At 39.2% G+C, this 12,815-nt stretch overlaps 1 protein-coding gene across 5 annotated transcripts in view; it reads right to left on the reverse strand.

Annotated features, from left to right (window-relative positions):
* The window catches only part of MAST4 (microtubule associated serine/threonine kinase family member 4), a 284,153-nt gene that overhangs the window by 72,320 nt on the left and 199,018 nt on the right, over positions 1–12,815 (reverse strand). For all 5 annotated transcript variants that reach the window (XM_052670248.1, XM_052670246.1, XM_052670247.1 and 2 more), the window contains one exon: positions 278–366. In XM_052670248.1, the coding sequence (XP_052526208.1) occupies positions 278–366 (89 nt within the window). The remainder of the gene's footprint in view (positions 1–277; positions 367–12,815) is intronic.

Consider the following 12,815-nt stretch of genomic DNA (forward strand, 5'->3'; position numbering starts at 1 on the left):
CCATGTGTTATAAGCTGTTTTATATTCCTTTCCATAGTGTAATACACACTGATAAGGAATTGGAGAAAATGCATAAGAACGTGAAAAACAAAAAAAGCTGCATGACCCATACTAGGTATCTCTGGAGTGCTTTCCACCATAGCCTAGTGCAGTTTTTCCACTACAGCCAACAAAGAAAGGAGGGGTAGTGGAGAAGAGAATTAGCCCATTTTCCTTTTCTTATACAGGATTTTTAAGGATTTAATAACACCAGCAGTAGCATAGATACAAAAATCACCTGTGTGTGCTGAGAGAGGTGAATGAGGTCGAGGCAGAGCTGGAGACTGGCCATTGCCCATCAAACTCTTTCGATTGCTTGTTCTACAGCTGTTGGGAAAGAGGAAATAAAAGACATAAGCATCAGAAATACATCATACACCACATACGAACACTTTGCCTTTTTGCTCATTTGTTCTTTCACTTCCTAGCCTCCTATTAAAAATCAGTGCTATTGCTGATTTGTAGTACTTTTATGAGTTTAGGAAATCTATGAACATCCTCGATAATGGCAAAGACAGCAGTTTCCAAAGAAAAAGCACAGTAGAAACTTTTCAAGCCTGTATGTCTGCCATTCTGCCATTCGAAGAAAAGCACGTCCCTGTAGAGTCATTAACAAAATCCTCTTCCGTATCTGCAGCTTTCTTCTCTGCCTTACTTTTTAAATAATGTATAAAAACATACAAGTGCAATCTTCGAAACATCTCAGCTTATAATCACTGTTCAATGATTAAATCTATTTCTGTTATATGAACTGTAGCTCGAACTTACAAGCCAGCAAGAGCAATGATTTATCAATCTATGATACAATAATTATAAATTCAATTATTGAGATAAATTTTGCATCTGTGCCTTTTGTCAGTGAAACAGATGATGCCTACAAAGATGAATGTATTTTTTTACTCAGACATTTTTCATCTGCAAAGCCACTAATTTCCCTTATCACAGGATCATTAAGCAAGATAAACAGTAAATTAATGAATCTATTAAACTTGAGAGGACACACTTTTCTTAAATACACCACACAATTTTTAAGTGTTTTTTTTTTCTTAGAGATATTTTATTTTCTCTTGTTTACTGCAGCTACTACAGTCATAAATATGAATCCTCAACACTTCAAACAGTTAATGCCAAGTCATTAACTACCATATCACTATATTATTATAGCGAATTATACATTAACTTATGCATATCTATTAATAATAACAACTGATCTACTTAAGAACAGAAAACAAAAAATGACTGAAGTAGTAACATCTGAAGTACAGAAATCACATAAAACAGAGACGCACTCCAATTTCTAAGCTGACTAAAGAGATAAATCTTCTCAAATGATAGAGAACATACGTTTTAAAGACTCCTCCTAAATTTGGTTATCTTATGAGAAGTATGCTTAATGTGCTCACTATGTAACCTACTTTTTAAGTGACAGAACTTCAGCAAATACTCCATATTTTATTAGACAATTCCAAAGTCTTCTTGTTTCATCTCATCTCTAGATTTTATCCAGCTGAAGAATTATATGTGATTGTCCTCTTATTAAGAATAGTACAAATTCTTCCTTTTGACTTCATGTAATATCACTGTACTTTCAGTCATTTTTTTAATATCATACTATGACAAGCCTCAATTTAGCTGCTACACATTTTGTAAGAAAAAAGGAATAACTGTCCACTGGTAATTCTGCAATCCAAAACTAAATCCAACAGAAAATTTCAGTATTCATTAAACATTTGTTTAAGAACACAACAGACTACACCTATCCGTTATGGTGTGATGACAGCTTCTGGGTTGCAGTCTAAGGCTATAGGCTATGAGACCCCACTACAAGACATGCAGCTGCTCTGCGAATGCAAGCTTGAGATTCTCATCTTTCACACAAAAGATACATTTTAATCATCCAATCACTTAAAATATACAACCAGTAGAAGAGATTCCATAGGTAGCTGATGATTCTTCTTAACTAACCAAACATTACTTTGAAACTTGCACACATGGTTGATTTTGTTACCTAGGTAATTCCAGATATGTATACCTGCACCATTTACGTTCAACTACGGAAGTTGAGTTTTATCACTTACGCCTGAATTTCACATGCAAAAGACTCTCTCTATTCGTTTTTACAGTAAAATTCAAACTTCACATTCTACACTTGAAATTAGCACAATACTTCTAACATATCATCTAGGATATATAACTCCCAGAATCAAAATCTTTAACGCTGGAAAAGATCTCTGAGATCATCTAGTCCACCTACCACCGAATCCGCTCACTAGATCATGTCCCTAAGTATAACATCTGCCCTTTCCTTAAACACCTTCAAAGACGGTGAGTCCAGCAGCTGGGTGGGCAGCCTGCACCAATGTACCACCACTCTGCTTGTCCTCCTCCTAAGGTAAAAAGTGAATCACTGCATGAAAACACAAATCCATGCTACAGCTCATCCTGTAGCTTTGTTATTTTGTTCCACAAATTCTGAAATTCAATGTGGTTATCCTGTATAAGTCATGAAACACAATTCCTTCCTCAGATTAATGCTAGAATAGAAGAGGCTCTTTGTGGGTAAAAAAGCTATCTGTGGGGAACTCTGAAAAATGACCTAAGATACTAGAACATTGCAAACAGGAAGCAGAGTCCCACTAAGGAGATAGCAAAGCATTACTGACAAACATATTAGTCTTGAAAGAGCAGTCTTCAGTGTTAGAGCCATTCTGCAGACAAAATCATTTATCCTGGATTTCTATACTCATCAAGCAACTTTTTCCTTCTATTGTCTTCATAAATTTTCCATTCAAATTTGACAAGATAAACCAACTGTTAAGACACAGCTCTGAAAGAAAGCCTGTCTGTCTACACTGAAGTTACACAGCACAGGAACATCCACAGGGATTGTAAGCTATAGAAACATAACCTTGATAAAACAGAGAGTTACACTCTCAAAAAACAATTCTCTAAGCCTTGGGTTCAAGTTGCACAGCATGGAGACAAGACCAGCAAGCTAGGCTGCAGATACGACACACGGTCTAAAGCACTGAGTTAAAAAATAACTTTTCCAAGAAGATCCAGTCATGTTAAACATATTAACTACAATTGAGGTGTACACAAAATCGAAACAGAAAGTTTGCATTTTTTCCACTTTTCTTGTTTTCTTTCCCAGGAAGATCCTCCCTGGATTTGAACCTGATCCTCACAACTTGAAAAACCTTGAACCACTATGTTTGGCAGTAGTTTACATCCTACCAGCTGTGCTCTGGATTACTGGCACCGTTCCTTATCATGGAATCCAATTTATAATTTACTATTTGGTTTCCAAATCCCATCGCCTAAACTCCTGCTCTCTGCCACCAACACTCCTGCCCACTCACAATACTTCACTGCTGGGGAATTCCTCCCTCACTCTCTGCTATCAGGAGCAGCGAGTGCTCTGACTTCTGAGTCAGTCCAACCACAACAGATGAACGCTTCCCATGAGAAGCACTGCCTGATAAAGCAAGAACAGGACACTATGTAAAAGGTATTCTGCACTGAATTCTGTTAATCTCAGAAAGTAAGGGTTAACTACAGCTGCTGAAAGGCAGGATCCAGCTGCATGAGGCTGTATTACTTTGCTCCTTAAACAGCTACCACTTTTCCTCAGGCAAAAGCTCTCTGGGCAGAAATGATGGGAACAGCTACACCCCCACCAGCAGTGCATGAAGCACTAGCATGGCCACTAAATACAGCTGCACTAAGCTCCTGAAAACACTAAGTATGCTGCAAGACTGAAAGGGAAACTTCTTCTAATTGCATACTCGGGACAGGTACCACATCCAGAAGTGAACATTTGGATTTTGTGTTGAGGGACATGGTTTAGTGAGTACTATTGGTGATTGGTGGATGGTTGGACTGGATGATCTTGAAGGCCTTTTCTAACCTTGGTTATTCTGTGATTCTGTGAACTGAAATATTAAATTCTGATTTCCTGATCAACAAATGGCAGTAACAGTAAGAAGCACACATAAAAATGAAAGATTCTTCCTCAGAAAGAGGGTTAATATGTGAGCAAATTACTGGCACTAAAGGTTAATTGCTTTCACTCCCCACCCCTACAAAAAAAAAAATACATTAAAAAGGACATATTGATAGAGATTGCCTCTTGCCATGTTTTTCATAGCTTTAATCATTTATGGTGATCTCATTTCAACATCTTAATTAACACATGTAATGAGGATGGATTTGGACTACAAGCTATCATGACAGTTCACCACCTTTCATGGTATATGCTGAGCACAGCACTTTGCAACACAGCTTCCTAATTTTGTTATCAGTATAATACATTTCGGTGAAAGTAAAGATTAAAAGGGCACACCTCCTATTTAAGAAAGACTGCAAATAAATGTTTTATTTGCAAATGTAAGTGCAGATAAAATAAGCTATTGCTGTACCCAGAATACGAAGCTTGACTGCACAGATACAAGACAGGCTCATAGTGCAAGATCAGCACTAGCATAAAGGATGTAGGGATAAGCAAGCAGTTGCCATCTTTCTGGTGTTAAAACCGTACGGCTGAAAACTACCTTAGGAGGAATGTGCTGTCCCTAGCAAGACTTCAGATGACGCCACTTTGCTTATACAACAGAGTAAGTTGTATTTCAGTTACATTTAACTTATTTTGAAGCTAACTCCATAGTTAAGTTCATGAACAGCAACACTGAAGAATCAACAGGACACTCTGCTTTAAGTTAAAAATAAATAAATAAATAAAATAAAACCTCTATAATGAGGAATTCACTGCTTTTGATTTGTGTTCTGCTTTTCCAGAAAAAAAAGTCTTCTGCATTAAAGGGCAGTCTGGTGAGCATTTCCAAGCTCTCCATCATCCATCAAAGTTCTGTGGGGCACTAACTCAAAAGAATGCAACAGCTGTAATGAAGAGATGACATGTGCGATACACACAGAATCACAGAACTGTAGGGGTTGGAAGGGACCTCCAGAGATCGTCGAGTCCAACCCCCTGCCAAAGCAGGTTCCCTACAGCAGGTCGCACAGGTAGGCATCCAGGCAGGTCTTGAACATCTCCAGAGAAGGAGACTCCACCACCTCCCTGGGCAGCCTGTTCCAGTGCTCCGTCACCTCACTGTAAAGAAGTTCTTGTGTACATTTGTGCGGAACTTCCTGTGCTGCAGCTTATGTCTGTTTCCCCTTGTCCTGTCTCTACACACTGTAGAAAAGTCTGGCCTTGCCATTCTGCCCCCCACACCTCAGACATTTATAGACCTGGATCAGGTCCCTTCTTAGTCATCTTTTCTCAAGGCTAAACAGACCAGTTCACTCAGCCTTCCTTCATATACAGTGCTTTCCTTGCCAACAGGAACCATTAAGGTTGATGATGCATCTTCTGATTTAGGAAAACAGAATGCAACATGGGTGCAGTTAAAGAAGTTTCATGCCTAGGTCACTTTTTAAAAGAGAGCAAACCAACCAAGACTGTTTATTCATGAATGCTGAGGATTTAGGGTTACGCAAGCAAAACCCACAAACCGTACTCAGAGCAATCTGCTATCTTGTTCTGCCCTACAGCTAGTGGAGAGTGCAGAGCAAGGAAGCACTAGTTTCCAATTTTGAGAGAAATTTCTTAACTTAAAGGCTGAATTAAAAAATCCGTTAGGTGCCACCACTTAGACAAATGTGGAAAACATCTGAAGGTGAGCAAAACACAAGATCAATAACACTGAACTTTTTTAATGGATGTCGATGATCCATACTTACATACATTTAGCATAATATAGTATTATTTTCCAAAATATTTTAATAGACTATGTTTGCAAATATACTTTCTATATATGATATATCTATGTATGTATGTTTACACATAGACATAGATATAAACAAATATAGATACATGAAGTTTTATTTTAGAATCTTATATACACACACATAGACACACATTGAAAAACACTACTTATTAAATATCCTACACATTGCAAGGAATTATTCTGTATTTTAGTGAGCTGAAGAAATTGTCATGGTATTTGCTGGTAAGTTTAACTGTTATGACGGAAAGGTTCAAGTTGTATTTAAGCTTTAGTCAACTTGAATGAAGACAGTTATACTTTGAAGACAGCTTTCAAAGCATAACAAACACAAGGAAATACTGAAATACACAGCCGCTAGCAGTACTAGCTTAGCAGAGTATGTCTTGATTTTTTTCCAATACAGTAGTGAATGTTTCAGCTCTGACTGCTACCTGGGTGAAACTGGACACCCAGACTAGACACTTAACAAGTGCTTTTCCGCAGTCACTGATGTCTACCAGCTTCCTGCACGTCATCAAAACTCTTATCTTCCCCACATAACAAAGAAGGAAAACTCAGACTCTTCCTCATTTTTCTAGGAAGAAAATATGTTGAAGATTAACCTTGAAATGAAAACAGCTGGATGCACGATCACCCTCCGCACAGACTGTCAAAGAATTCAAAGACATATTGGTCAGCACTGGTGGAGGAGAATCTGCCAAAGTAATTCATGAAACTGAAAAAAGTATCTCCCAAGTCTCTTCTGTTCAGACCTGTGGAAGATTTGTCGCACTTGGTCACAAAGACTGATCTCTGATGCTGTGAGAGAAATCTACATTTCCATAATGCACTGCAGCAACACAAATAAACATAACTATGCCTTTGCCTAATGTAGCTACATCCGTGTTCAACATATTTTGCATTAGCATTTGCTTTTATTTTTACTCCTAGCAATTTTGATCACGCTTCTTTTTTTCTCTTCAAACAGAAGAAAAATGGTATTTCAAGAAATCTAAATCTCCCCCACAGACCAAAAATGTTCTATTTGTCTATTCAGCTGCTTCCTAAAAAAAACCTGATACACTTCAACTGATTAGAGACAAGCATTTCCTTATTTGACACAAGACTGAGTATTTAAGCCAACTTCTAACCCCCATAGTTGTACAATATCCATAGAACTGCTGCACACAAGATAAAACTTGTTATGAACACTGCATGGGAAAACAGCAAAAACCACAACACCCAAGATTATAAACGAGACTCCTGCACAATTCTGCTTCCTTATCCTCAATATGCAGTTTCTGAAACTTTGTATCATACAAGCTACTGAGAACACATCTGTGGGAATGATTAATTCTGCTGCTGCTTCTTTTTTTTTTTAATCTTATGTGTGTTTTGGGAAGAGATACAAACCATATTATTAGCTGAAAAGCACATCTGCTATCATACTGTGACATTCAACAAATTCCTCAACATGTAAATATTTCTCTTTCAAAACAAAAAAGACAAATAGCTAGGCAGTATCAGAATCAGAGGAAAAGTCTACAGGGATTGCCTGACTCACCAGTAAGTATGACTTCCACAACAAAATTTGGGAAATTAAAAAAGGGAGAAAAACCTACATGCAAAAAAAGAGCAACTGAGAGGAACAGAAGAAGGTTTATAACACTTAACTACTAGTCCCTTAAAAACAACAACGTGTCATATTCACACCTGTGAAGATCAAAGCATCAGTAAATTTGAGATGCTAACCAAACGAGGTAGTGCCTTGACTTGCTTGCAGATAGCTCTGCCAGAAATCATTTACATCAGACGGGAAATGACTTACTAGAGTGCATGCCTATCACAGCCACAGCAGGTCAGGGGTTTTAAGGACACAAATCTCACCATGTTTTTGGCCATTCAAAGAAATTTCACATTAACAAAGGTTATTCTAGATTTTGAATTTTGACTACAAGCCCTTGGTATATCTCTTAATAAGATGATGCAGCCCATATTTCTCACCACGTTGTGGTGCTCACCTCAAACCTTACTTTGGGGACAGGATGTTGCCTGTGCTCCCCCCTTGCCTGCTGTTAATATCTTGGGAGAAATAAGGCAAGGTCAGTTACTACATTAGGGGGCTGTGCACTGCCCTCCCCACCCCCACCCCCACTGGCATCAGTTCTGCTTTATTACTCTGGACCTGCTGTCCCCTGTGCTGTCTCATGCAGCCCACCCCTGATGGTGCTTGCTGTTCGATCTATCCTCACTCTGGGAGCTGGCTGGTGCCTCTGGCTGCTGCTGCTCCCAACATGCACAGTCCAGACTCAGGAGGGGGCCAGCTGTGTGATTTCCACAAGTTCCACCCCTAGCTGATGTAAAGGTATGAGCAAGGCCTTTTCCACACCCACCACAGACAGCCTAGCCAACTAGCCCAACTCACAACTTTTACCCAATTTGGCTCTGCCAAAAAACAAAAACAAGATCCACAAAGACAAAGCGGGTCATGTTCCAGCCATTTTTCCTTTGAATAGCATCCATCCAGACTCAAAGTCTAACCACAGCAAAGTCCCCAGGCTGTTGCAGCACCACAAGGGAGCTAAGCTCAAACCCCAAGCTTTCTGTAACTCCGGTTGAAAATGAGACCAGCACAGTTCAGAATTAAGATAAAAAGTGGGCGTGCCTCCCGACTGCTGACAGAAGACCTGCTTATCCAGATACTGCAATCTACACAGCTTTCTTGCTCTGTTTTCCACTTAGACCTGCCACCTCTTGGCTTTCTCAGCTTTCTCCTTGCTGACAGCCATTCCCAACAGCAGTCCTATGGGCATCACTGCTCTTAATTCACCTCATTTCATTGGATTGGTGTATTATGATGGTGCGATACACAGTCCTCCTCATAACATTGAGAGATTCCCCAAATAGCAGAGTGGCTTTTCTGAGCATTTCCTGTGGCTGAAAGAGCACACGTGGTAGTTTCTAAGGGTAAGTCTACCACTGCCTGAAATTATCACACGTTTACACATAAAAACAGCCTAACAGCTCTGATGCCTCAGTGACAAAACAGATGCCTAGGAAGTAGCTCAGAAATGATCAACCTGCTTTCATTTGGGGATACGAAAGAGAAAGGAGAAGAAATGACTTAGTCTGCTCTACTTCCTGCTACAGTTTTGTTTTACCTTACTTTCAACCTCCTTGCAATTTGAACATATGTCAAAACAATTTACATTGCTAATGCTACCTTCATAAAAAAAGGATCAGAGTTTTATTAAACCAAAGTCTACACAGCAGAGCTCAACATGTTTATCACATGAAAGTATCTGCTCTACACCCTAGCCAGAAACTCCCCTCATGAGAAAAGCCACTAAAAGACAAGCCCTAGAAATATTTTCCCCATACCACAATTGTTAGGACAGTTGTTTTAGAGATTTTCTTTTAAATCATTTTATATAATTGCAATAAAATTAATAATATCCTAGAATTCAAGGGTAGTAAACTATGTGCTTTTGTATGGTTTCACTTTCAAAGCCAATAACAGCCTTCTGTTTTAATCCCTAACCTATACCTGACTTCTTTCTTCTATAACTAAATAGGAATTCATTTTTTATTTTAATCAATGAATACTCCACATAGGACTCAGTGTTCTCCATTGCTAGATTTGGTAGCTCACATCCTATCAAAACTACAGAAGAGTGTATGCTAAATAAATGGTTTTTTTCTTTAAACCTTTAGATAAGGCTTTGATAGACTGGATAATCAATACCAGAGAAAAAAATGAAGAAAAATTACATTCACAGATCAAACCTACTCGGAACAAGAGCCTGACATTTTCTAATTCCTAGCAAGCAGGGCACCAAAAAAGCTATAAGACACTGTCACTTTATGAAGTGCTCTATTATCCACTACTTTGAAAAGCTTAACTAAATAACTGCTAAATAACTTACCTTCCCTTGCTAGAAAGAATTAAGAGATTACAAAGTAATTAAAACCTCTGGCAAACTAAGTGCTCATTTTTCTATTTTAAAATTAGAATTTCATAAATCACAATACTTCAACTATCACTAGCTCATTCCTTATGTTTATCACTGTGAGACTTCTGCCTCTTGTGGTGTCACGGTTTTCTGAAATCTGTAGATTTAACCTTAGCTAAATCATCACAATTCTCCTGGAACTGGTAGGTTTGACTTCAGCTCATTCACGCTAAAAAAGATAAAAATTACAACTCATCTGTAAACAACTGCACCCAGAAGGCAAACCAAATATGTGTGCACATACATACAATTTTAACCTTTAGGCAGAAGGTCAATAAGAAGAGTAGGCAAAGAAAGTAGTGGAGTTACAGATAAATTAAAAGAAAACAAAATCCATTAAAAAAAAAAAAAAAAGTTGCATTAACTTCATTTAATTATTCAGTGTTTCTGTGGAACTTTTTCACAGCACTGTACAACCAGCATTAAACAGATACAGCTTTATAGGACCAAAAGCTGGAAGAAATGACATGCTGTAAAAACACAAGTCTGTAAATGAACTCAGGAAAAAAAAAATTCCTTTGTCTTTTCTTACAAATATCCCAACCTCACATTTTTATCTTACATACAAGCTTGTGTGAATTGTTTAACTACTGCTTGCCTCAAACCGTGTTACTCAGAGGAGGATCCCTGCTTTACGCCTAAAAGATGAAGATGTAATTTTTAACATTAAACCTAGCAGCAGATTCTGAAAAACTTCCTTTTGTCACAACATGCAGTGAGCAAGGCAAAATCTTTCAAGGATATTAGTATTCAGACACATTCCTCCAGTAAAGACAGCCCTGATCACTCACATTATTTAACCTGATGAGAACCAGAAGGGAGGGCAGAAACCCACAAATTCAGAAGCATTGCAGTGTGAATTAGTTGCCTATTGAGCATCTGCAAAATAAGGGAAGTGAGCCTCAGCTTTTTCATGTCACTGTCAGTAGTTTCCTTACCCCTTCCTTCTTTTCTCTTATGACTCTGAGAGTGTAAAAAATACATACATTTAAAATCTAATTTTTAAGTTCAAGGTATAAGTTTTCACTCTTTCTTCAAACTAATTCATGCAAGCAACAAGAAAATAGACTCATTCATTTTAGAGCTGAGCTTTTTAAAAAGAGTATACAGTCAAAATATCCCAAGTGGGAAGAGACCCACAGGAGTCACCAATGAGTCCAACCCCTGGCTCCATGCAGTACCACCCAAAATTCAAATCCTGTGTCTGAGGGCATTGTCCAAACACTTCCTGAGCTCTAGCAGCTTGGTACCATGACCACTGCTGGCACCCTGTTCCAGTGCCCAACCTCAGTGTGTTGCACACCCTGTCCCCAGCCCCCAGCTGCCCTCCCCTGGCACAGCTCCACGCCGTTCCCTCAGGCCCTGTCACACAGAGCAAAGCTCAGTGCTGCCCTCCGCTCCACATGAGGAGCTGCAGCTGCCTTCAGGCCTCCCCTCAGCTCCTCTGCTCTGCACTGCGCACACCCAGGGGCCTCAGCCATTCATTCCTTGGACATCTTGCCCTTCAAACCATTCGCCATCTTTGTAGCCCTCCATGGACAGATAGCTTTATGCTCTTACACTGTGGTACCCAACCCGCACCCAGTGCTGGAGCTGAGGCTGCACTGTGCAAAGCAAAGCGGGACAACCCCTCCCCTCTCCCTCTGGCAGTGCTGGGCCTGCTGAACCCCAAACACAAAACCAAAACACAACTATATAACTAAAGTTCCATTTGTACTGTTTTTCGCTTGGAATTAGAAATTCAACAGTGCTTAAGCAAACAGTTAATATACTGGAATTAAGGAATTCACAAAAATAATTTTTTTTAAAATCATTATTTAGGACAAAATGTGGGCCCTTCACTAGTTAGGATCCTGAATACAAATGCTTGACTGCGAGGCATTCAACCTGACATTTGCAGCTGCTCCCAGGAGACCTGCAGCCGCACTGTCAGTGCCCCACTTGAGTGTGCACACAGACAGAGCGCTGCCAAAGTGCAGTCTGCAGACAAAAGAGTCTCTCTCTTCATCAGGAGCAGCGTTCTCCTTTCCTCCCACCATCAGCTGAGCCAAAGTTTTGCAATTAAATCATAATTAAGCAATCAGAAGCATTATTTTCCTAGGGAAAAAAAAAAATCCTTTCCTTGTGCCCATTCAGCTGCCGGTGTCTGTTCAGCCTGCCAAAGAGGACATCAATTAATGCCAGCTACGGTGGCTTTCCTGAAGAGGCTGTTTGTTCAGTAGGAACTGGTTGTCTGCAAACTCATGCTGACATGTTAAGTGACCAAACAATCCATGTTCATCACCATGAACATACGTGCAGCCAGCAACGTGGCACTGCCTGTCAGTTATACGGAGCTGTAATGAGCTACATTTTTCCCTCCAGAGTTTTCCAAACACAGTCAAGTCCTTTTAATAGCAGAACAGGAAATAACTAATTTGTAGAACTCTATGCATGGGCTTTCTTTTTTCCAGATGAAAACTGACATAATGTAACCAACATCATTGTTAATTAAGATTTTTTTGCTTAAGAAAGCTTCATGAGAAACTTGACAGAAACACACTGAAATGCCCTCCAGGATACTAACACACAGCTGACACTATTTACAAAATCACAGAAACTACATCAATCACTTCTTTTGAACACATTTTTACTAGACGTGTAGTATCTATAAGAGTGAGCTACGTATCTGTACTGATACAGCTATGTGAATCTATTCCATCGACATAGTCATATCAGTATAGAAGTCTTTTACTGGTTTAGATTTTCCCAGATGGAAAATAGACCAAGCCATGAGAACGTAAACTCTCTTTTTCAACCGTAATTGCATACGAACACAGCTACTTCAGCCTAATTAACTGGGCAGATATAACTCAAATGATTACCCTCATATAAAAGCCCAGCATGTATACTGAGTCTGAGAGCAACAATAGCCTCATGCAGCAGCACACCTATTTCAGGAAGGCAGACTATTACACACGCAGATGACACTGCTTTGCTGCAAAGTCACTGT

Source organism: Tympanuchus pallidicinctus, unplaced genomic scaffold (assembly GCF_026119805.1).
Source record: "Tympanuchus pallidicinctus isolate F22 unplaced genomic scaffold, pur_lepc_1.0 scaffold9, whole genome shotgun sequence".
Taxonomy (NCBI): Eukaryota; Metazoa; Chordata; class Aves; order Galliformes; family Phasianidae; genus Tympanuchus; species Tympanuchus pallidicinctus.